The 26,595-nt window shown below is 45.8% G+C and overlaps 1 protein-coding gene across 1 annotated transcript in view; it reads right to left on the bottom strand.

Annotated features, from left to right (window-relative positions):
• FSCN3 (fascin actin-bundling protein 3) overlaps positions 1-23,933 on the bottom strand; it is a 124,562-nt gene extending 100,629 nt beyond the window's left edge. Inside the window, exon 1 of the mRNA XM_085650652.1 lies at positions 23,760-23,933. Within this exon, the coding sequence (XP_085506778.1) occupies positions 23,760-23,933 (174 nt within the window). The remainder of the gene's footprint in view (positions 1-23,759) is intronic.
• Positions 23,934-26,595: the final 2,662 nt, after the last annotated feature.

Genomic DNA, 26,595 nt, shown 5'->3' with positions numbered 1-26,595 from the left:
GGCTCTTCGTATGAGGATTGCAGTTCCCCTGGCGTAGCTTGAGTTTGTCGCCGATTGTATGTTACCCCAGTGCCTGTACTGGAGCTTGGCGCTCGCCGTGTTTTGCAGATGTGTTCCTTGCAAAAAGCATAAGTCGATTTTGTGTCTGATTAGATATGACTGTATAAGTCTGGCTTTCATGCTGCCGTTGAGACAGTTATATGTGGTCATGTCTCGGTGGTGTCAATGTCGAGTGTACTGACGGTGTCTGGATGTGTGCGCCCATCCGTATAAATCGTAGCTGTGCCTTGCTGCCCAGGGTTGCTATGTGTCACAGTGCCATGCGCTCTGTTTGCTGTATAGCGTGTTTTGTGTACCTTATATTGTGGCCGCCTTTTCCCTTTCAAACTGTTATCTCCCTCTCAGAGGATCCTGCCCACACCAACTCCCCAATCAGGTTGAGACTGTTTTGCCCTACAATCAACTAAGTTAACATAACAATTCAAAGCAAAACAAAACTTCAAATACGACAAAAGTGAAATCTTGGTATCTCTCCCTGAGGGCATGGAGGCATCGGCGAACACCCCAGCAGTGAGATCCGGTGGCCAAGGAATGTGGTAAATGATGCAAGACTTGTGCAGGGGGTACGCTAATTACACTATTGCACCCCGCTCGCGGGAGCAGATTGTGATGGCAACTGGTGCCATTAGTGGAGGCATGCAGGAAAGGCGTCTTTCAAAAATCAAAGATAGATACAGTGTCATTGATAGTCATTGTCGCTTAGACCATTGTCTGCGGGTTGTGCTCTGCTAGTCCCAGTTGATTGCTTCCTCGACCCACCGATGTGCCTGGCGAATTTCAGAGCTGATTTTGGATCTGTGAAGTAGTGTGTATTATTGTCATGTGTGACTTTTAGCATTAGAGGGGTATAGCAGAGCATAGGAAATTCCAGCCTGATGTAGAATCCGTTTGGTTTGGGTAAACTCGCGCCGCACCGCCTGGACCCCAGGGGTGAAGTCCGGGTAAAACAAGATATTGTTGCCTTTGTAGGAGACTTGGCCACATTCTCTGGCTCCTCTGAGTGTAGTGTCTCTGTCTCAATAGTTCAAGATTTTAGCCAGTATTGGTCTTACGGTGGCTCCCACCGGGGATCTGGGGCCCAGGAAGCAATGAGCGCATTCAACCATGAACATAGTGGACAGATCTGGGCCAAATATGTCTTTTAATAACTCTTCCACAAAAAGCTCCATTTTCCCTATTGCTGTGGTCTCAGGAATACCTATGATACGTAGGTTGTTTCTTCTGGATCGAGCTTCCAAGTCATAGTTTTTTGCCCTAATGACCGTTAATACTTTTTCCATGTTGAGCATTTGTTCCTTTGTTTCTACTTGAAATTTGTGCACCTCTGTGTGCAGTTCTCAAGCTGATCTAGGCACTGTTCATGTGTGCCCACTTGTTTTTTAACCAGGTCCATTTGTGTTGTGAGGATATCTAATTTGGAGTCAATTGTTTTAAGGCTGGTTCTCATTTTCATTAACAGGCTTCACAAGTCGTCGTTGCTCCCCCTGGTTCTTCCCCGTCCTGTGCTCGTTTTCCATTTCTGCATCTGTGTAGTTTTGTCGTGTTTGTCTCATATTTTCAAACATCAGCTTGGTCTGTTTCGCATCGATCTTGCCCATGATGCGAGCTTTGTATGAGCCTGCTGGTCCGGACTGGGCCTGGTTGGCCTGGGTTTTCGCTGATACCAAGTTTAGCACTTCTGATCCGTTTTCCGGCTAGTGCTTTTTGCACATCAGACGCGTGCGCTGGTACTGACGTTGTTTACTCCCCACAGCTTATCGCTGCCTTCCCTATGGGCCAAATATGTGCATACAGCTATGCCTTGGCTGTGCCCACTGGGTCGTAGGCCGCGGAGGACCCGATAATTCAAGCACCGGGTGAGCTTGATCCCACTCCAGCGGCGGTGTGACGAATGCCCTCTATCTCTTTGTTTGCCTGCCTGTCGCACTATGCCCCGGTGGGGAGGTTCCTTCCGTTGTTAGTTGGTACCTAGGGGGTTTATAGTCCGTTATCTCCTTCAGCAGGGGCTCTCCGCATCCCCCCTCGATGTCACCCTTAACAGAACACCATTTTGTTTGGAGGAGGGTGCTCTCAACACGGTCAGTGAGTATAAAGAAAAAGAGATGGGGGCCTGGAGCCCGTTTTCACCACTGTGAGTCCACAGCGCTTTGATCACCCTTCTGGCAGAAGTGTCTTCGCTTACACACGTGGGACCTGGCATCTGTATGCACCGAGGCCTTTCACCTTTGGCTCCTCGGTCGGATGTCCTCCTCCACCTGGCTCGGTGTTGACTGCCAAGCACGACTCTTTCCACCGCAGTGCAGTCGAATGGGAGGGGGGGAGCCCACAGTCAGTTGTTCAATAAAGTCTCTCAGCCCCAAGTGCGCATTCTGCCGGCGTGGGCCCAGCCTCCACGTCCACACAACATTTTTTCAGGCACCCCCCTGCCAGCATCAGTATTGGGAATTCGGGTGTGCGCCGCAGACAGCCTCCCACGTCCCCAACCTACTTGGTTTTGCCGCTGGGGTTTTTTCCAGTGCGGAGAGCCGCCCAGAAGACCTCGCTCTCCCTGCCTCATGTCGATCGGATCAGCTTCTCAGGGGCGGGACCCCGACCTGCGCTCGAGTATCATGCTGGCCGGCCCCGTCACCCCTTCCACTGCAGGATCGGGCTGTCCTGGATACCGGTTTCAGGCTCTAAAGACTCCCTGGTGCTTCCTCTGATGCGTGGTGCAATTTATTTATGTAGTTTGCAGCGATTTCATCAGGATTTTGGTTGGATTATGCCTCAGCCGGCAGAGCCCTCTTATCGAGCGGTCATCTTGCCGCTCTGCAAAACCACTCCCCCCAAATATGCCAATTTAGGTGTAAACCAAGTGAACCATGGTTAGGAGAGTAAGCAAAAGCACTTTAGCACTGTTTAGCAGTGGCAAAGTGCACAGAGTCCTAAGACCAAAAGGAACAAATTCCAGCAGAAAATGGAGGTAAATAGGCAAAAACTTTGAGGGAAGACCACCCTAAGGCTGACAGGCCCACACTTATAGTGTATTATATCCAAATGCACTTATAATAAGGTGGACAGGATTTCCATTATGTTTGTGATGGAGTACCAGTCCGTCAAACTCTAAAACATGCCCAGAAACTTTTCAGCAAATGTTCCTGAAACCTAGAACAAGTTACCTATTATTTTCATAATTCCTTTAACATGCTTTCCTTAAGAAAGGCCCTGCCATCTTCACCCCCACATCTTTTCAATAGTCATGCTGATGCTGAAACTGCTTTGTGGCTCCACAGTGCCTAAGCGCTGTTAATGTTAAAGTGCTGTGCAATGGAAATAAAAATGCAATATACCACTAAAAAACAACCCCAGTTTAGGAAATTCATAATTTATCACTGAAGTATACTAAGGCCTTAATGATGCCCCCAACCTCCTGTGCTCCTGTCTAACATTCTCTGAATAATGACTCCCTTGATGGACAACTCACACAACACAGACAGGCCCAAGAACTACTTGACACCTTGACCTATTCAGATACAGATAATGTGCCTCAGAAACAACATACTGCATGTAGCCAGCAAATCACGTCACCTAGTGTTAAAGCGTGGAAGGGAATCAAGCAAACTAAGAAGCCCATTTCCATACAAGGACCAATTAACACCTGGCAGAGGTGCATTCCCAATGTAATATTTGTACCAACACAAACACCCAGTAAAACATTTCAGTTTCACACTCCCTGAGGAAATGAAAACCCTGAGTAAGTCCTTACAACCTACTGGAGTCAGTTTGTGGGAGGGTGTGAGTGTGTGTGTTTTTTTATTTTTTACATACTGCCAGTAGCCAGTAAGGTAGTTATAGTTAGTATTAAAGTTTCCAGAGGAAGAGCATTTTTTAGTTTTGCCAATAACTTTGGCACTGCTTGATGAATATTTGCCAATTTTCAAAATGTATACTTAAGTTGGTTCAGTTGCTGTATTAAAAGTTTCAGGATGATCCATCAAGCGGTGGCAGAGAAAAAGGAAGGGCCCCCAAAAATGTTTTTCCCCATTATATGTCTATGGGGATATTGCATTTTTTTAACAGGACTACAGCCTGAATCGCTGAACGGAATCATACCAAATATGGCAGAAAGCTAGATTTGGCTATGCAGATCACACTTTCTGTTATTTGGTGTAAATCCATTCAGTAGTTTTAGAGATATTAAAGGTTAAAAAATACAGATATATAGAGACACGGATACTCTGGGGAACCCCACGGGGAGGATCCAGAGGAGAAAGGAAGGCCTAGATTGACTGGCCATAGACTGAATGAAAAGTTGCGCCTGCCATTTTGTTTTGTCTTATCGGCTGGGTGCAGCGAAAATACACTGTAAAAGACATACAAGGGGTCACAATACAGGTATCCTGACCCCATAGGACACATAGAGAGGTCCCTGAGGGACCTCTTATGTATGAGCCCAAAATTGTGTATTCTTTTTTTCGACAAAACTTGAAACCTGCGGATCCTCTGCAGATTTAAGCCCCAGTTTATACTTATAGTTAGACATATCTGAAGAAAATATGACTCGTGCCATTAAGTAATCTAAGGCAACGAGCCATAGTTTCTTTACTTAAGTATACCTGCTGAATTTCTATGGTTTTCTATGGGTAAAACATCAGCCTAACTATAACGACCCTGTAACCTTTGGTTGTATCAGTGAATATACATATATATATATATATATATATATTACCTAGTAGCGGTCACAACTAGGTAGTTATAGTTAGGTCTGCTATTCCATAGAAAACGTTTTTGGGGGATTGGTAATACCTTTGACCCCATTAGACCAATATTCAAAAACCTTTCCAAAAAAAAGTTCATCCACCTCTACTCCTTCCTGGAACGTTTTGGGGTGATCGTCAAGCGTGGGCAAAAAAAGGAGAGAGTCACAAAACATAAAATCCCCATGCATTTTTCATAGACTACTTTAAGACGGGCTACAGCAAAAACTGCTGAACGGAATTGCACCAAATTTGACAGCAAGCTGGACCATGGTCAGCAGATTGTTCTTTTCATGATCTGGTGTAAATCCATTCAGTAGTTTTTGAGAAAAGTGGAGTAACAAACAATGATATATTTAGGCAGTTGGGTCCACAAGAGTTTTGTGAGAGTCTCGCGAAAACGCATATTAAAAATTGGAGCCCTGTGTTTGGCTCTAGAGGCCCTTGAGCCTTCATCCTCTCATGCTAGCGAAAGCCTCCAGTGAGTCCCACTAGGGAGAGCATTCTGATTGGCTGGCTGTTGGAGGTTTAGAAATGAAATGTCCGCCATTACTGTTCACTGTGAAAAATTGTAGGTGTTGTGGAAATAAAGTTAAAAAGCTATAAAATGGGATAGCAGAAAGGCTTACTCTCCCCCTAGATTTTGAGAGGAGGTCTCTAAGGTATAGTACTGTGATGAAAGTAATTGTATATATATTTATTTTTAATTTACATTCTTGCTGGACCCTCGCAGGATCAGTTAAAAAAAAGCAACAAAAAAAGCAGGTGAGTTCTCAATTCACTCTACTAGGAGAAATGCATATTGTGCTCTATATTATTGAGAGGAAATGTGTAAGACTTAAGTACTGCGATGAATGGAATGTAAAATATTTTTTTTATATATGTGACAATTTTGTGAGACTCTTGTAAGGACTCTAGAAAGGAGTAGCTGCCACATGTACGACACATTTTCGCAGTCGCAAATGGAGAATCAGGCCGTTTGCGACCTCTAAAGAGTCATTTGGCATGTACTAATCCTATTTTGCGAGTCAGTAACCTATTTTCAACTTGCAAAATAGGGTTTGCAAGTCGGTATTAGGAAAGGGTGTTTCAAGGGCTCCCTTCCTAACAGCGAGTCGCAGGGGTATGTATAAATGTTTTGTGACTGCATTCTGATCGCAAAACATTCATATTTTATGGACTCTGTAAAGGAGGTGGAAACCCATTCTCAAACGGGAATGGGTCCCTTATGTACCCCTTTCCCATTATGAATGCGGGCTCCAACATATTTTAAGAGCAGGCAGTGTTCCCAAGGACCAAAGGTACGTTTTTATTTTTATTTTTGAAATGCATCCTGTTTTTCTTTAAGGAAAATGGGTGGCATTTCAATAAAATAAATTGCTTTTTATAAAAGCAATCACAGACATGGTGGTCTGCTGACTGCAGCAGACCACAAGCCCTGTGATTATAGGCCATTCCCAACGGGTTGCAAATTGCTACCTGTCTCGTGAATATTAATGAGGTAGGTCAATTGCAACCTCATTGGGAATCGCAAACAGTGTCTGAGACATTGTGGTACATCACATTTTGTGAGTTCCTAATTGTGAATCACAAAAAGTCGCAATTAGGAACTCACAAAATGTTTCCGTTGTATAAATGGCACTAGGTGATCTCTAAATACACTCTGGTGTGCATACTTGTTAGTGTTGGAAGGAGTGTTAGTGGAGAAGGTGTTTATCAGAGCCTACTATTTATGCTCATCAGCTTGGGAAGAGCTCTGATTAGACTCTCCCCACGCCCGACCATGCACAGCTGTCATTCAACAGAGGGTTCTCAGCGGAGAGGCCAGTCTCTCCACACACCCTACTACGTACACCTGTCATCTGAGAGAGGTCTCAGCAGAGACCAGTCCCTCCACACACACTACTATGCTCACCTGTCATCTGAAATAGCAGTCTCAGAGAAGAGGCCAGTACCTCCCCACACTCTACTTTGCACATCTGTCACCCAAGAGAGGGGTCTCAGTGCAGAATGTACTTTCTCTGCTCACCCTAGTACACACACCCGTCATTCCAGAAAGATGTCTCAGCACAGGGGCTAGTACCTCACCACATCCTACTATGCACACCTGTCAACTGAGAGGTCTCAGCAGAGAGGCCAGTCCCTCTAGACACACTACTACGCACACCCATCGTATGAGAGAAGGGTTTGAATGGAAAGGCCAGTCCCTCTTCATTCCCTACTATGTACACACGTCGTCCAAGAGAGGGGTCTCAGCAGAGGCTAGTCCCTCCCCACACACTACTACATATGCTTATAACACTGTGGAGGGGTGTTAGTGGATTGGTTACTCCCTCTCTATACTCTACTATGTACACTCGACACCCTGGGGAAAGCTGTCAACAGAGGCCAGTTCCTCCACACACACCACTACGCACACTCATTATCCGAGAGAAATTTGTAGTGGAGGGGTAAGTAACTCTCTACACCCTACTATGTACTCCTGTCATTCCAAAGAGAGGTCTCAGTGGGGCGGTCATTCCCTTCCCACCACGCACACCAGTAGGGAGTTGGCTTAACGTATAGTAATAAAATATTACTGTATGTAAAAAAAAACTTTAAAATTCACTGAATTGAGATGTTATCAGTAATGTCATAAATTATGTCGTAGAACATGTCATGAGGGATGTAATATGTGAGATCATAAGCAATGCATGGCGTGGGCGCAAGTTATAGTTAGTACAGCTAACTATAACTGGTGAATATCTGTGTTTTTTTCTGTTTTTTAAAAATCTTTTTTATTAAGAACCAATAACATAGGCTTCACAAATCATGCGATAATGACACAGTGAGATTAAAGCACTTGAACAGTTTGCCTCAGTGCCTCACAAATCGTTTCTTTATAATGTCCAGACATTTAGACTGCGCTTTTTGGTCACTCAGATCAATATTCATGTTACCCCTGATCCCCATTTGCTTCTCAGCAACCCTCCCACTGGTTCTATCAGCCCTGCCCCCGGTAGGCCCTCCAAGCACCCCACACAATTTCCTGGGGCAGCCTCTCGCTGTGTAAACCACCTGTTCCGCCCTCTGGAACCAGTCCAGGTCCGCCTCCCAGTCCGTAGCCGTCTGCGTGGCTGTGGCCCCCCAGACTCTTGCTATGTTTCGCTTCGCCACCCCAGCTGCCAGTCTTAGCCATATTTCTTTATACCTGGGCCAGTCTCGCTCCCATTTTATTCCAAGGTGTAACCATTTGGCCTCAAGGGGGATCGCTACCTCAGTCACCCTCGCCATTATTGATGTCACCCGGGCCCAATAGTCTCGAACCAACAGGCAGTCCTAGAGGGTGTGAAAGAAGGACCACTCTCTCCCACAGCCCCTCCTGCATAGTGGGGACTCTGTGCTACCTATTTTGTGCTGGAGCGTTTGTGCACAGTATGATCTGTGGAGTACCTTAAACTGGGGGGCCTGCAGGGCCTCCGTCCAATCGTCATCTTCTAATGTCTCCAGGTCCCCTTCCCGCGCTATCCTTAGGGGGCCCAGTAAATCAGGGGAGTTATTGATCAGTTTCCTATATACTAGTGACACTCCCTTCTGAATCAAGGCCTCTGTCAGCACTCGATCTTCTAATGGCAAAGAGTCAGGCAATTTTTCACCTTCCGATAGGTGACAGTGTAATGCATGCCCCAACTCTGTGTGCCGGAAGTGTTCAGATTCTACCAAGTCGAACTTCTCCTGCAGGTCAGTAAACGTTATGTAGGTCCGGTTCCTCCAGACGTCACCCAAGTGTTTTATACCAATGAGCTCCCATTTTCGAAATCCGTGCAGCCCCCCTACTTCTGGCAGGTGTGTGCTGCACCATAATGGAGTCAGGGCAGTCAGTTTCCTTTCCAGCCCAGAGACTTGGTGGCCTCATGCCATAAAGCTATTACAACCTGTGTGTGCTGTGGCCAGCCACTTCTCCCTGTTTTTCTGTATAGAAGTCCTTCATACCCTCCCTGTAGCCTATGTCCACCTTGTATGATGGGTTTTGATCATCTACAAATGCCCAGTCATTAACTACAAGCAGTTGTGAAGCTCAGTAGTATTTTAGAATATCTTGGACTGCCAGTCCCCCGTCATATACTCCCCGCTGTAGTTTGGCAAGGGCAATTCTCGGGCCCCCCTTTCCAAAACAGTCTTCGGACTTCTTCGTCGATGCCCCTGAATACTGCTGGTGGGATGTTGTAGGGCGTGTTTTGCATTATGTAAAGCAGCCTCGGGAGAGTCATCATCTTGTAGAGGGCAGCTCTACCCACCAACGTCAGTGGCAGGGATCCCCAGTGTGTCACATCCCCTTTAAGCCTTTCCAGCTGCAGATCAATATTTCATATTAGGAACTCCTGGGGTTCTCGCGTGATAGATCCCTAGATATCAGAACCCTTCCGGGCTCATCAGGGCCAGACAATCACGAGGCAGATGAAGGTCACACCAGATAAGCTGTATCCTACTGACGTAGTCCAGTTAATTGTGTATACAGAGTGCTCCCCGGTAATATGGAACACCTGCATAGCTCTAAATATGGAGCTTTGAGGGCGAGCAATATATAATAACACATCATCTGCATAAAGGGAGGTTTTTTTTCCTCCCTACCTCCCAGCGCCCCAAATTGGGAGGTCTCGGCAGACCCACGCCACCAGTGGTTTAAGAGCCAGGGAGAACACCATAGGGGATAATGGGCATCCCTGTCTGGTGCCTCTTCAGAGCTCAAAGCTACGCAAGGTTGTCCCGTTCACACGGACTCTGGCCATGATAGGCTGGTAGAGTAATTTGACCCACGCCCTGAATTTAGAACCAAAGCCGAGCCTCTCTAGCACTGCAAACATGTAGTCCCACTCCACAGAGTCGAATGCCATCCTCGCGTCTATAGTCATCGCCAAGGTCGGTGTCTCCCGGCACGACTCAGTCAAATGGAATACCCAAAATGGAGGCCTCAAATTGAGCCTTGTGCTCCTGCTGGGTACACATACCGACTAGCCAGGGTGTACTATTGCGGGCAGGACCTCCCGTAATCTAGTTGATAAAGACTTGGCCAATACTTTTGCTTCACATTAAGTAAGGCAATTGGTCTGTATGAGCTGCACTCAGCTGGGGGCTTCCCTTCCTTAGGTAGGACCACTATCGTTGCCATCCTCTGATCAGCGGGGAGGCAGCCCGCGGAAAGTGCCTCTCGATACAATGCCAGCATTGGTTTGACTACCAGCCCTGCAAACCCCTTCTACAATTCAACTGGTAGACCATTGGGAACTTGCGCTTTGCCTGACTGTAGCTCCCGCAATTCCCGCTGCAGTTCTTCCTCGGTCAGATCAGCCTCCAAGGCTTCCCGTTCATTACTCATTGGAGTCCGGAGGGTCACATTTTGAAGAAAGTCCATACAGTCAGCGTAAGTCATGGAAGTTCTGGAGGCATACAAAGCCTCGTAATAAGAAGTGAAAGCTTCTACTATTGCCGCGCTAGTTGTATGAGTATCCCTTTTTAATCTCTCACCTCAAGTACCCATGACCTCTCTCTGTCACAGGTTTCTAGCCATGCAAGCAGTTTGGCTGCCTTATCTTCAACATCATAGAGACGTTGCTGCGTTGCCAAGGCATGTTTACGGGCTAGATCCTCTGTCACAGCTCTCAGATCTTGTTGACAGAGCAACAATTGGTGTCAGTCTATTTCTCACCCTGCGTCCTGCGCCACCCTTTCAATCTCCAATATTTTCCTCTCAAGGTCTGCGCATTTCCGCCTGAATTCTTTTTTCCTACCCCCTATTATTGCCTGGGCGCCTCTCGTTATCACAGTCTTAAATGCCTCCCACAGGGTCAGTGCCGAATCAACGTCCCCTTGATTTTCATTGAGGTATTGAGGTATAGGTCAGCACATCTGTATATCTTGTCTCTGGTTTCCTTATCTTTCAGATACCAGGCCTCAAACCTAGACAGCCTTTGGTAACCCACCGTCGGCCTGATAGCTGGACCGCCACTGGGAAGTGGTCTGATACACCTCTTGCCAGTTGTGATTGCAAATCGTGGCAGCTGAGATCGGAGGGTCAGTAAGTAATCTATTCTGGAAAAACTACCATGCGGTGCCGAGACGTACATGTATTGTCAACTGTTTGGGTTAAGCTCCCTCCAGGGATATACCAGTACCATCGCTGGGGCAAACTGAGGCAAGGGGCCCGGCCTCACCCTCCACCCAGCTGCGCCATCGGTTCTATCCATATTCATGTTGAAGACCACGTTAAAGTCTCCACCCATCAGCAGAATTCCCACGGGAAGGTCCAACAGTAGGTTCCCCAGATTGGGAAAAGTTGTTGCCCAGAGTCGAGGCGGGCATAGACAGAGCAAATATTTCGCTCACTCCCGTTCTACATCCCATTAAGGGCTACATATGCTACATATTGTCCGTGATCATCTCTTCACACTCTTCGAGGGACGAGCGGTAGTGTTTTTCTTGATCAGGATTCCCACTCCCCGCGAGTCGAATGTGTAGCCTGCTTAGGCCTTAAGGACATATCCCATTCTATTCAAGGCTTTATAATTGTGGTAGAGGTGTGGCGCAGTGGCCAGGGTGCCTGACTCCAGACTACGGGGTTCACGGTTCGATCCCCGGCGCCAGCTTAGCCCAGCACCATGTAACTCTGGACAATAGCTTGCTTAATCTTTCCGATGGCCCCCAGCGCCGGGACACCACTTCGAAGGTAGCTGTGCGCTTTACAAATACTAGTATTTCATAATGATGATCCCGCAGGTGTTTCTCTTGCAGAAGCACTATATCAGGAGCGTGGAGTCTCAAATGCTGCAAAAGTAATGTATGATTAATGTCACTTCCCAGGACCATACTTTTAACCCTTGTAAGGCATCACACGCGCCTATCATCTTTGCCGTCTAGAATGCGAACCCTGGATAGCTGCTGGGTATCAGAGCCCCCGCTCACCACCCAGGGAAGAACCCGTGTGTTAAAAGCCATCTTTCTCGCATCTGCATACCCACAAAAGGCGTAGTTCTGTGAAACATTGGTAAACCTTAGCCGAAACCATAAAACCCGTAACTCCTCAACATCCCGCTACCCTGCTTTGTAGACTTTAAAATACCCACTTCCCCAACTCGCAGACTGCCTGTCACCCCACATAGCATCTAGTGACAGGGGTGTAGTGCAGCCGCCCGGTCAATTGCCTGTCGGATAGATACTATTATTACGATAGATACATCCCTTATAACCATAACATGGAATCGGCATATCCCCGCTCAAGTTCAACCTAGCCCCTCCTTCACTTCTATGTCTGCAATCTACCCTGACTGCAATCCGCCCCCTCCCTCAAACCACCAAATACTGTCAGCATTACCTCACAGCCATTCATCACCCAAAAGTTCTCACATTTCAGGTGCTCATGTGCCCCTCATGGGGGGATGCAGAAATCATTGGCTGTCCGTGGGGGTTGGTCATCCTCTCGCAGAGGCCCTTGACCTTGTCTTTCCTTCTTGCACCAGCAGCCCCTCTGCTGACTACTCTCCCGTCCTCCAGCCAGTCCCATGCTTCCTCTGGAGTCCCAAGGGTATGGTATTTCTGTCTGTGATGCCTTTCAGCTTGGAGGGGTAGAGCATCATATACTTTACTTTCTTGACAAGCAGGACCTTTTTTACTTCATCAAAGCTTCCTTGTTGACGCTCCTCTTGCAAGGATAAATCTGGGAAAAAGCGGATCAATGTGTTGTCCAAATGTAAGACCCCAAGAGCATGTGCAGCCTGTATTATTGCGTCCTGATCTCTGAAGCTCAATATACAGGCAATTATGGTGTGTAGAGGAGCCCCCAGTCTCGGCGGCGGGCCTAGTGCCCTATGAGCTCTCTCTATCGAGAAAAAGGTCAACAGACGTTTCAGTTTTAGTTTCCGACCACCCTAATGATGTTTCGTCGTGCCCTCCCTTCCTAATCTTCCAGTCTAGCAGACATGATCTTACTCTGTTTTGTCAGGTTCTTTACCTGCTCCTCCAGGCGTTTAGTTGTGGAGAGTAATCCGTTTATTCGTGTTTCCGCCACTGCCACCTTTTCGGAAATGTTATGGAAGTCGGCCCGGAGTAAGTTGACAACCACCATTACTGCATCCAGGTTGGGTTCAATCAGGGCTATGGAGCCTCTTAGTTCCAGTATGGCAGCCATTATTGTTCACAAGAAAGGCTCTCCCTCTAGTTGTTGATCCACCCTCGAAGTGGCGGCCTCTGCCCGGTTGGCCAGTGACCCGGTCGCTGACATCTTCACGGTTTATTTGTCCAGGCTATTTTGTTGAGAGGGCCTCTGGGGATGGCCCTTCGTCATTGCAGGGACCTCCGCTTCCCTGGTTGCTTATCTTTCTCCCACTATTCACTGGGCCAGATAAGCCAGTATCTTCCAGACTACGCCTCGTCCACTGGGGCCACCAATTCAGGGACCAGCCCTCTGCCCGCTCAGGATGGTTCCATCTGGCAACTCTCCGAGATCTACTAGAGTCCCCTCAATTAGGGGGCCCCTGCGATCTCTCCCCTATGATCAGCTTCTCCTGAGCAGGAGCATTCCGGTACGGTCCAGCAGGCCATTCCACCAGGGCCCATGTGGATCCCCTGGTGATCATTTCAGGATTGGACCCTCCCAATCCACCACTCCCCCTAAGGTTAGCTGTTAGCCCATCTCACTTTGGTCGTCTCGGGCTCCTTGTTTTTTATTGCATGAACGTGTGAGTCGTCATACGAAGCCACCGTTCCCATCCCAATTAATCATGGGGCAGGTCCCAGAGCCTTACAAAAGTTCATCTTCAGACTTGTGCTCCCCCCACAGCCGGCGGCAAGACGGTGGGGGGAGGGGAGGAGAGGGGAAGGGCCCACATTGATTGTCTCACTATTGGGCCTGCTACAGCTGCCCCTTGTTATATAGGTCTTCCCGGGGACCCACAGTTTTAGCCAGGTCCCCGCCAAGAGCAGGTGTAGTGGTCACTGGAAGCCCCCAGCTCGCTCCAAAAATTCTCTAAGGACCCGTAGCCCCACCACAATCACAGACAAGGAGAGGGGGGGCAAGGCCAGCCTCAGCTATCCAGCAGCCCGGCCCGCTGGAACTGCTTCCCTCCGTGTAGGCCTTTCCAGGGCCTCATGACTTCTATTCATCTCCCTCCAGGGGCCTCTGCACTCAGCGCTGTTTAATTGCTGGCTCACAACCATGACGGCACTCGCTCTCCGGCTTCCGCTAAATCCTGCCGCATTTCTCGCATCAGGGGCCAGCGTGCCGACCAGGATCAGGCGCAGAAAAGGAGGTAGGTCTGCACCATCTCCTCCGTGACAGAGTCTCCGGCAGCTGCTCTCTTCTGCCTCCTGATCCGCAACGATCACCAGGATCAACGCCTCCGCTGCTGCAAGGACTCCTGCTCCTGCGTCGCAGTCCAAACTGGATCTTCTGCGCAGGTCGAGGTTAGCGCCCACACACGTTCCAGGGTTTGTTGTTGAGCCAGCATAAACAACAGGGGTATACCCAATTAACCCTATGATACCTGGGTATGAGAAAGTAGTTGAGGGCAGAGGGGAATCACTTTACTCTGATTCCCTCGTGCAGCTGGGACTCAGACGCCATCTTAGGTTTGCATGGGCCTGCTTACTCTTCTCTAATCCGGTTGTGGGACTGCCTTTCGTCCTAGCAAACCACACCTGTATCACCAGAGGGTTAGCACCACACTGTACCCGTTGAGCCAGGTCCGCATGCACAGGATATGATGATTTATGACGGGAGATTTGCCCCGGGCGGCACAGAGCTGTCTTAAGAGGCAGCCCTCTTCCTCGGCTGCAAGCCACGCCCCCTTGTGTCTTTAGGTCTCGCCTGAGCCAGCGCTTTAGCACTGCTCTGGCGAGAGCTATAGAAAGCGGGATTTGAAAGTGCAAACCAGTGCTTTTCAGGCCACCAACTACAGTGCATGTGCGCCGGGCGCACGCACCATTTGTCAGCCTGCTGATCACTTTTGCGGCCGCTTTGATGTTCTCAGTGAGACGCGCGGCCACTGAGAACATCAAAGCGGCCGCGAAAGTGCTCACCATATGCCAGCCTTCCCTGTGTTGCTTTAGCACTCACCCCCCCCCCCCACCCCTCCCCCCTTCATGTTACCAGTGTGGCTCACTTTCTCTTTCATGGCCGCACGGCGTTAATTTCACGGCCGCGCGGCCAATGCTTGTTATACTCCTGCTTCAGCATTGCTTCTCGCTAATGCAAGGCACCTTGTATTCACAGTGACAGTAACTAGTATCACAATTAATACACAGTGCACCATTAATAAACACCTGTGGATCAGACTGCAAGGTACACTTCTCACTACACAGTTCGTATTCTTTCCTAGTCTTCTGTGGTTTGTTGGCGTTCCGTTAGTGGATCACTCACTGGCTCCTACACAGCAAAACTGCTAAAGCCTTACACTTTGACGAAAGAATAAAGAATGCCTCCAATTCCGCCAGAGAATCCCACCTCATAGTCAAAGAACTCCTTAAGATCCCTCAGCCCCCCTCAACGTCCAACACCTCCCCGGACAGGAGCAAAAAACTCGCCACATTCTTCGACTCTAAAATTACCACTATCCTCGACTCACTTCCGCAGTCGAGTCAGCCAACATGTCGGGAACCTGTCCCGTCTACTATCGGCCCCGAAAATACCCCTGGCCCGTCTCTGAAGGCTTTTAGAGTAGTCACGCTGGATGACGTCGAAACGACTCTGGCCAAAATGAAAAGTGGCTCTCCCCTCGATCCCGCTCCTATAAGATTCCTCAAACAAGTTGCCCCGGTAATTGCTCCTCTTATCACAGATCTGATCAATACCTCACTGGCCCAAGGTACAGTTCCCCCTAGCTGGAAGGGAGCGGTAGTTAAAGCCCTGTTAAAGAAACCCCAACTAGATCCATCAAACCTAGCGAATTATAGACCAATCTCGCTGCTTCCCGGCATTAGCAAAATTGCAGAGAAACTGGTCAATGCGCAGCTATCCCAGTTCCTAGAATCTAACCATCTGCTCCGCCAGTCCCAAACGGGGTTCCGCCCAGGCCAGGGCACGGACACCGCCCTCCTCGCTGTCATAGAGGAAGCAAGGTGCATTTTGGATTCGGGAGGATCAGTGGCAGTGATCCTCCTGGACCTCAGTGCTGCCTTTGACACGGTGGATCACCGTGTCTTGCTCCATCGGCTGGCTGAGGCGGGACTCGGGGGCACAGCGCTGGCCTGGCTAGAGTCTTTCCTTTCGGGCCGCTCCTTTCAGGTCTGGGATGGCTGTTCACGATCTGACCCTCTTCCTCTGGTAAACGGGGTTCCTCAGGGCTCCTCCTTGAGCCCTACCCTTTTTAATGCCTATATGGCTCCATTGGAAGAGGTAGTTGCCCCTTTTGATTTTAAGATCGTTAGCTACGCAGACGACACGCAACTGGTCGTCTCTTTATCTCACCTAGACCAACATCCAGACAGCCTTCTGCACTGCCTCCAGAAGATCCATCACTGGATGTGCGAATCCTCGCTCAAGCTAAATGGGTCCAAGACAGAGGTCATGCTGATGGGAAAAAAATGGACATCCATTCCACCATCTGTCTGGCCCGACTCCCTGGGCGAGGTTCCCACCCCAAAGAAGGAACTCAAGAGCCTAGGGGTCTGGCTTGAACCAGACCTCACCTTGAAAACACAGGCCACTAAAACCGCCGGCACCTGTTTTGGACTTATGCGGTCGGTCCGCAAGATTCTCCCCCTCCTTCCCCCCCTTTCCAGGAAGCTACTGATCCAAGGACTGGTGTTGGCCCGCCTGGATTATAGTAACGCTCTCTACCTGGGAGCCCCGGAATCCACCCTGGGAAAGTTGCAACGAACTCAAAACGCGGCCGCTCGACTGCTGCTTGGTCTCCCCTCTAGGTCTTCTGCAAAACCTGCCCTTAAAACACTCCACTGGCTACCAGTGCGGGAGAGAATAGAGTTCAAGGCTATGTGTATCGCCCATAAGCTCATGAACGGACAAGGCCCAGCCATTCTTAAAGAAATGGTCACCCCGTATAAAGCTTTGAGATCCCTAAGGTCGGACAACGAACATCTGGCGAACGTCCCTAAGTTTAGGAGATCACGTACCGGAGGCCGTCGCTTCTCTGTTAAAGCTGCCACTCGGTGGAACCAGCTCCCCCGCAGATTGCGAATGGAATCCTCCTATTTGGCCTTCCACAAACAACTTAAAACGCTGCTATTCCCCAATTAGTGAGTCCAACTCCACCCTCCCCCTTCTGAGCCATCCTACAGTTCACAGCGCGGGGATGCCTTCGGGTCACCAGGCGCTCTACAAATCCTTAATAATAATAATAATAACTGTGACCCCTGCCAGGAGCATTCAGCTCTTTACCAAAGCAACCCTGCATGACATTAGCATGATCCATTCACTGAAGGTGAATGTGTATGCAGTATTTCCATTAAGTATCAACATCTGACCTGTGTTTGAACTGATTTTATAACTTTGAAGCTTACCACATGCGGCCGTTTTCGGTTTTGCCATGTGTGGAATGTGCATGTGAATTTAAGGTACTGCACATCTCAGTAAATGTGTTGTATTGGTTTTAAACAGTAATGGAACATTTTTACCGTATCCTTACACATTGGCAAGCCCGTGACCATTGTAAACATGCAAGGAGGGCTTTGGAACTGAGGAGCCGGGTTGTACGCTCGGCGTCGGCTCACCACCCTGTGATTCTGGGCAAATCACTTTATCTCCCCGTGCCCAAAAACAAACAGCAAACTGAATGTGTCCTTGTGTAATTTTACCAGTGCTCGTCCAAAGACTTCCAATATTTTCACGGCGAGTTCATGCTATATAAAACTGCCATAAGAAACCCAGAAAAAAACACTGGTTGCTTTCTGCGTTTTCAACATCTCTACGTCGGTTTTGCTCCTGGGAACAGACTGAGCTGCCCGCCAAATGGCTCCAGGTGGGGCAGAGAGACACAGAGGTTTGTGGCAGAGGTTCATGCTGACTTCGGAGAGCCTGGAGCCCCATGGAAAGGCCGAGGCGTGGGGTCCGCCTCCCCCCACCGCCTCAGCTCATTCGTTTCACCAAATCAATTGAAATAGTTACAGTAACGAATACGTACCTTATCAGGAGGCAACTACCTCGAAACACGTGTCCAGGGATGGCTAATGCGACACATACTTTTTTTCAACACTGTGGCATAGGCGTACTCGCCGTCGCCACTACATCTACCAGAGTTCCTTGGGGCAACATGCTGGTGTGACGAGCAGTGTGCGGCCAACTGGATTTCTTATCAGTAGGTGTGCAACATTTTACTATATCACTAGACACAATCAAACAATTAGATATATGTGTGTGAGAATGTAGTTATTTGGGTGTGCCTAAACATAACTATAGCTCTAACTATAAACGTAAAAATGTTTATTTTTCTATAATGTATACGCATATCAGTACATATACGGCAGATACACATTTTATAGATACATGTGTAAAAGATATACGCATATAACATATTACACATGCCAAATTATTTATATACGTGTTCCCATTTATAAGAGGTTTGGGCGTGTGTATAAATATGTTAGTTAATTCTATGTGCGTGATTTGTGTACTTTGGTATGTGTTTGTATAAAAACAAAGCGTAAATAATTAGTAAAGATTATGATCGGTTTGTGTTTCAGTTTGCCATGTTCTCATATGGTTATCATGAGAATGAGTAAACGATCAAAATAATTACGTTGCCAAACTGACAGCATGATTAATGATTTGTTTCAATTGTACACAAACACACATCTAGGTAAAAGTTGCAGACAAAGCTCAGGTTTTCCTCCCTGGGTTTTAAACTAGTAAAACAAGCATTGGCATAGCCAATAGGTCTTGCCTTTGGGACCTTAGAAGTGTTTAGCCATGCAACAGTTAATGTTGTTGCACCAAGGATATTGTGCTGGATAACTAAACACTTATAAGGTCCCAAAGGCGAGACCTATTGGCTATGCCAATGCTTGTTTTTGTTGTTGTTCAAAACGTTAATGTTGTCATTGACAAATTCACCTAACTATAATGTTACTTTAACTTTTGCTTTTTATGTGAGTTTAGGGGTGGGTATGGGTATAGGGTGATATGGGTTGATTTAGGGTTAAGGGGTAGGTAAGAGCATAGGGTAGTAATAAGTTATTGTTTAGTGGTGGGTAGGGGTATAGGTAAGAGTATTTTATTTTTAGGGTTTAGGGTGGGTAAGGGTATTGGGCTGTAAAGGTATGTTTAGGGTTCAGGAGTGTGTAAGGTATTTTTGAGGTTTAATAGTGGGTGAGTGTATAGGGTTCCAAGGTTATTATAGGGCTTAGGGGTGGGTAGGGGTACAGGGTGGTAAGTGTATTTTAGGGGTTAGAGGTGAATAGGGGCATAGGTTGGTAAGGGTATTTTTAGGGTTTAGAGGTGGGTAGGGGTAGTGGCAAGGGGGAATCCCCAATTAAATAGATAAACATAACTCATGTATTCATAAACAAAAGTGGGAGTGTTGGGGCCCCCAAAAAACCCAATGACTCTCTCTCTCTCTCTCTCTCTCTCTCTCTCTCTATATATATATATATATATATATATATATATATATATATATCTCACGCAAAAGGTGATGAAACACAAATGGTGATGGGAGGAATGCTTGCAATTTGTCTAATCACTGGCAATCGCTCGGGGTAGCATCCCAACCCATTGTTCTTTTGCTCACCATGCCACCTTAGTTTGGAACCAGCTATATGCAAGTCATCCAGGACCAGTTTAGCCCTAGTTATGGGCTCATCAGCAGGGTACAGCCGATTCATTTGACACAGTGAGCATGGGTCCCATGTCTGGACATACCCATGTATATATATATTTCACTTACCCTATTTATACTTACCTGCATGGCAAAGGCATGTGTGGCAAAGACATATGTGTAGTGTAAAAAATGTGTGGTAAAGGCATGCGTGGTAAAAGAATGAGATGTAATGTTGCGCACCTTCTGTGCAGCACCACCCGGTACATACTGTTTACCAGTGTTATTCAACTTGCACGTGTGCACCATGGCATAAGTTATTGAGCACCAAAACCTCGAAATGCTTATGTACAATGGATGCTAAGGGAGCTGTGGCATATTCAATGTGAGAAGTTTCAAATACATTGGTTGCATTATTTGAGCGAACAGCAAGGTTTTTGGCAGCATGCACCTAATGCAAGCCTTCTTGAGGTCCTTAAAGAGAGAATCATTTGTTTGTAAGTTCTTGAAGGTGTTTCATGAAAGGTTCTATTTATTTCCTTTTTATTTGACATTAAGCTATTGTAATTGATATTTTTAAGCAATGTGGGTTTTGCTATCAGTTTTTAATTTGGCTTTATGACATCTGTTAAAGACAGTGAGAAACAAAACAGAAAATAATTCCAGCTGTACATACATACCACCCAGATCTCAGCCCTTCTCAGGCAAGCCTCTGAGAACATCTTGGCCTCAAGAAGACTGAGTGAAGAGGGTTTCCACGGTCTAAATGGGCCAAAGGTTTCCTACTGGGGAGTACTGTGTAGGAGTTTTTGTCTATTAATATTGTTTATGTATTTTTAACAACGTGCAGACTAAAGATACACGATTTAATTTACATTGTACACCTATATGAAGCTAATGCATTTGAAACAGCTTTGTTATGATATTTTAAAGTACTAGACCTCAGCTATGCCTCATCGTCATATTGTTAAAAATGGATGTGCCACCCTGCACATTCAGTGTTGCCGCATGTATTCATGGAAGTGATGTTCGTTTATTGCTGAATGTCATTCCCGCTGTTCTCAGAAAAGACTCTCTAACATGGGCTCAGTAATGCTTAAACTGTTCAAGGTTTCTTCCCCCTGCTGTTTGTATTGTATTCATTGACAGTAGTTCACTGTTAATTTGTAACTAGTTTGTTCTGCAATCTCCGGATAATTTCAGCCTCCTCTGGCTGAATCAATATTCATGTAGAGGGATAGTGCTTGGGTGTAAAGGCAATATGACGTTTATTACTTCTGTGCTCCGATTTGCCAGAGTTGTATGTTTGCTCACACTATCTGTAGTTTTCATTCTATTCTATGATTTCCTGTCTAAGCCTTCAAATTTGGGGGTGAGCCAGAACTCTTGAGAGACACTCTGATGCTACTGGGGATGCTGTCCAATTTCTTATTGATTTTTCTGGGACTTACAATATTTCTTGATTTTGCCTATGATTTTGTATTGCCGTATTACTAAGAGCCTTTATGGCAAAGACTTTATGCATCTGCACTTTGCAATCTCTGTATTGTACCTTTTGAATTTTTGTAATAAATCTTTCTAGTTATCTTTCTTTCTAAATTCCACCCAGGACTCACTTATTGAGCCTGCCCCCTCTTAATTGATTGTATTTTTGAGATGTTTTGGGACACAGTGCCTCATAAAATTGAAGTTTGCACCATTCTCAATACACCCACCAGTGTGAAGTGCTGTTGAGGTGACTTTTAGGATGCTAGGTTTTAAGACCCTCATCTCTTTGCCACAACCTAACACAATATAATCTATTTCTTTTCAACTAGTCACAGCCACCAGGTGCTGCCTAGCATCTGTAAGAAAGAGAACAGAGGTGCACTATTGTTATGTTCAAATCTCTTTCATGTCATTCAGTAGCCTGGGGGCGAGTACTTCCAAGTCACAATATTTCTGAAAATAATTCTGCTCTTCAGAAACAGATACAGGATAGTCTTAACCATTACAATATCCCGAAAGAGCACAAAAGCAGGTCTATGAGATTCAGAATAAATAGATAGAAACACATCAAGCTCACACATAAGGTCGTACACATGCGTCCCGTGGTATAGGCACTCAAGTGTAAACACTTCTTCACCAATGGCTAATGGCCTCTAGAATGTGCATCATTCATTACACTCGTCAAAAAGCTTTCACTTGGGCAGCCTCAGAAATCCACCAAGCACAACTGAAATGGAGCAAACACATTAACAGATAATCAGGGATGAAAAGCGCCCCTTGCTAGATTAGCTTAATCGAAGCCCAGGATCCGCAACTCATTATAAGCTCTATCTTAAGCAATAGAAAGCACTCAATTCAAACAGGCATTGAACATACAGAGGTACAAAAGGGGTGTACTGTCAACAAACTATGCCTGCCCTTTTCCCAACCCCCAGAAGGTCTTAAACCTATCTGTGTACATTTAAAAAAAACTCAATATAAAGGTCTTATATGCGTACCACACGACCACTAACTCCATGTTGTGGCACTGGCCGTGCATTCTATGGCATGTGACATCATAATACCTCTACGTCGACATCACAAAGTGGACTCATAAAATCTTTCCATGATCAACTAAGTGTCTCTCTTCTTAGTTCACACGCCAGGGACCCACAGGGAAAGGATATTCTCTCTCATGACTTTTAAGCATCACGTTCTGAGATTATCATGACGTGGAAAGAAATTCACTTTTGCCAGCTCGTTTGGCTGTGTGATCCGAGGTCTGAAAGGATGCAGGCTTGTGGGCACACCAAACCGAAATGGAATTTCAAGCAGCAAGCCTGAATAAGGTTAAAGTGCTAGCACCGTACAAAATGAGCATCTAGCCATCTTTCGCTACTGTGGAAGAAAGGCCATATGAAGCAGCTTGGGAAGTGATGGAGATCCAGAATGCTCTGCGTTGTTTCAACTTATAGGAGGAACTCTGGGCGAAGTGGCATCTCGAGAAATCAGGGAAAGTTCCAACAGGATAGTGCCTGGGAAAGGCTTGTTGTCCTGGTGTGGAGGCAATCAGAGGTCAAGTGAATCAATGCACATAGGACATGCCTGCAGGTTGAGTAGAGAGCAGTCAGCAGTGTATTGAATGGTTGGGCTGTGTAGGGTATGACAGAGCATGAGCTGGCTGTGATAGGGACTTCAGTGTGAGGGGTTTAGTAGGTTCTGGAAGGCTGAAACGGACTATTGGTTGAGTATAGTCTGGGTGAGAGAAAGGATCTGATGATGGTTAGGGAGTGCACATGTTAATCTCGTGAAAGACGTGATGGATCAGTCTAGTTTGATAAAAATACATACATTAAAATGAGGGGATATTTGTCTGCAGGCGTGCACTCATTTCCAACAGTCACTTAAAAATCAAGTACTAGTAGGCAAGTGCTTTAAAATATAAATAATTGGGGTGATAAAAGGCAGCCAAAAAACACACCCACTATTTAAGTAACACATGATTTTAGAGCAAAGACACATGAAAATCAAAATATACCCTAAACATTTATAAAACCTTACTGTTTACCACTTTTGTCTAACTGCTGCAATAAAGACTCAATTCATGTCATACACAACATTACATTTTTAAGCAGCTGTACCTCATTAACAACAAACAAATGATTTATTATCGGATTTCAGCAAATGTAATAGTAGTCTGAGTCTTTTTCCTTTGCTGTTTTAGTAAACTTCCCATTTACCTTCACCCAAAGAAAGAAAGCACTTTTACTAAGTTCACTCCTCCAGTTTGTAAAATGCTTCGCACAGAAGTTTGGGCTCCTAGGAAGATTCAAATAATTTTCTCAATCACGAGAATGAAAAGGGTTTGCTGTGTTTTACTTACTTGGGGATTATCAAGGCTACAACCGGTAGGAATCTGTTTTATCTCAGTAAGATTAAACGTGATATTTTGGGAGAGGGTGCCTGTACTTCAAAGTCAACATTAAACAATGCGTTAACCATTAAGACCATCCTTGAGCGTATGCTGCTGCCAACCTGGTTCAAGAAGTTGACTGGTTAACTGAGAAAACTGAAAATAATTTTGCCCAACCCCGAGTGACCTTTCAAAACTGGTTCCAGTGGATATAATCTCCTGGTTTCCTAGCAGGATATTGCACCTCTACTTCTACTCATAAAAGCACTGAATACTACCACCTCCATCACGGAGGGACACCACCTTTATCCCAATGAAGAGTATCTATGCTATGAAACTTACTTGCTTTCTTCCAAGTTCAGTTCCCAGGGTGTTGATACAGTTTTGATACGATTCCACCGTCAGATAATTTCCCAACCGGTTGATTAAGCCAACTTTCATGGACACTCCTGTTGGTTTTACCGCAGCCGATGGGTGGCATTCTGTGTCCAGGCACGATTCTTTGTTGGAGCACATGTCCCAGCAGGCAGAGTGAGGTCTTTTAGCTTAGCATTGGGAGAAATTGTTCCTCCAGGTTCAGGCAAAGTTCAGCCTGATAAACCACACGATGACCGTCTCCGCATAAAACCACCTGGAGAGCACCAAGATGACCGTGAGGCCCATCCGACCTCAGGGGATGAAAAATTCCATGTGAGGAGCACAGCTCAGTTACAGTGGGAGGCTCATGGCCTAAATTATAGTGCAAGGCTTTGTGACACCAAGCTTCTGACATCATGCCTGTTGAAACATCTAACCAACCCCTCAGCTGTGTCCAGTAGTGGTGCTGGCATTCTCCGGTGCCTGCCTGCGATGGCAGTGATGGATGGCTCAAGAGAAGCAAGGAGCTATCACAACTGAAAGCGCCCAAAGGGCTGCAAACCAGAAATGGAGGTACAATCTGCACATGGCTTCTTCCTTTACAGATCTTTTTGATATTTAAAATACATTTCTGGCTTTAAAAAAAACTCCTAAGTGAGTTGAAACAGGCTCCTTTCAGTGAGCGTATTGACTCCATATCTGGACTGTGAATGGATGCCAGAACAGATGTTATCACTAATAGTGAAGTTAAACAAAACCTGTTTTCCAAACATGCCCAATTGGAGTCCTCGAGGGATGGCAGATCTGAAATAGATACAAAACTGAAAATACACTTAATCCGACCTTTGGTGTTGACTTTATAGCAACGTGAAACTAATTAGGTAGGAAAGGTCCTGTGGCTGCAATCTGGGTGTCTGCCTTTCCTTGTTGTATTGTGTCTAGTATTATTCCTGGGCAAAACTTCACAACGCCCTTAATAGAGAGAATCATGTGCTTGTTGCTGAAACAACATCACCCCTCTAAGAGTTGCACATTGTAATGTAATTTTTCATTTATATTTATGACATACAGGTGCAGACTCAAGACATGTATAACTTATTTCTTCAGAACAGAGGAGAAACAATGGGGAGAAGGTGTGCCCGCAGAAAGTTGCAGGTACACAAGGACATGCTGAGAATTCCTCTCATAATGACAATAAAAAATATCTGCCAGAAAGGCCCCCTCAAAAGGTTAGAAACATATCAATATATTGAAAAATGCTTTATAAGTGATTGATTATAAAATAGCTGTTCCAAAGAAACATGCTTGTGAATACAATGGCGAATTAAGAGTTATTTGTCTTGTTAAAGAGTCTAGGTCAGTATATTACTATGACTGCTTATATGTATGCACTTTGGTTTATCTAATCATGTATTGTCTGTGATAGGGTGATTTTTTGATCAATTAAATACTCAAGATGAATGTTATATGTTCTCTATTAAGAATAGAACTTATTTTATAAGTTGGGGGTCTATTCAATGGCGGTCATATTCCCTTTTCATTTTCCTTGCTTAAATTTGCAGCCTTGAGAAACAGGAGTACTACACTGTGAAACACGCTCTGGCCTACAAAGGCTGTTGCCTACAATTAGGTATTCACCAATAAATGTAATTACACCTTTTCCTATTGTAGACACTTGACAAATTGGATGAACTGCGGTACTGAATTGATGGAAGATGAAATAAGCTCTGTTGTTTAGGGCTATACTGAAACGTTTTCACAATTTAAAAACAATGTATTCACATTTCCGAAATTCTCAATAATTAATCTTAAAAAGTGTTCATTACTTGTTTAATGTTTCTAACATTATTACATTGGAAGGGTTTCTAGTATCTGCTGCTGAGAACAATTAGTGGAGGCCCCCTGTATTGCATGAGTACCCGAATGTTGTAGTCACTAAGAGACCAAAGTAACAAGAAGATTTCTCATTCATACAATGCAGAGGTTTATTACTAAAGTAATTATATAGAACACGGCAAAGAGATGAGCTAATGTCTAATCTGAAACATATGAGCATCTAGCTGGGCTCACTCACCTCCTCTCTCAGGGACCTTGGTATACACTCCAGGGTGGGGGCGGGGGCGGGGGCATCTAATCATTTAACAAAGAATTGATATACACAATAAAATAATATGAAGCAATTACAAACCAGCAAAGCAAATTATCATAACAAGACAGTAGTAATCATATTTTAGTTCATGCACATAATTTTAAATAATGGCCCCACATCAGACCAGAAGAGTCCGCTTTGTCATTCAATTTGAAATTCAAATTCTCAGTCATACATAGATTTAGCATTTCTATGATCAACAGAGCAAACATTTGATTTCCATTTTTTTAGTAAGAGCTTCTTGCCTGACACAAGACCCCGCTGTATTCAAACGTTTAAATGAATCATGCGCTGACTATGGAGCATCGTCATGAACAATGACCGCCCCTATAGAAAATGTAGTCTACTTCCTTTTTCTAAGGGAACCCTGTCTCCTTTTTCAAGTTGCCAGTTACTGACTTTAGTTAATTCCACTAACATGTGAGCATATTGGTACCAGGAGTTTCAGAACACCAACATTTATGCTTATCTACCCCAGTCTCTCAATTTGGAAGCAGTTGATCTTACAAATATAATTCTGTGGGGAATGCAGGTTGTTTGAATTTAGTGTATATTTCCTCTGCAACTCCTTGAATGAAAAGTGTAAAGTCAATAGTGAGTTCAAAACCACTTTGCCAATAGCTACTGAATTTCCCCAGTCTGCACCAGGGCAACCAAAGGGGCAAAGAAAGT

Source organism: Triturus cristatus, chromosome 4_1, assembly GCF_964204655.1.
Source record: "Triturus cristatus chromosome 4_1, aTriCri1.1, whole genome shotgun sequence".
Lineage (NCBI taxonomy): Eukaryota > Metazoa > Chordata > Amphibia > Caudata > Salamandridae > Triturus > Triturus cristatus.
Note: the sequence above shows the minus strand (reverse complement) of the source record. Positions and strands in the feature narration are given on the sequence as shown.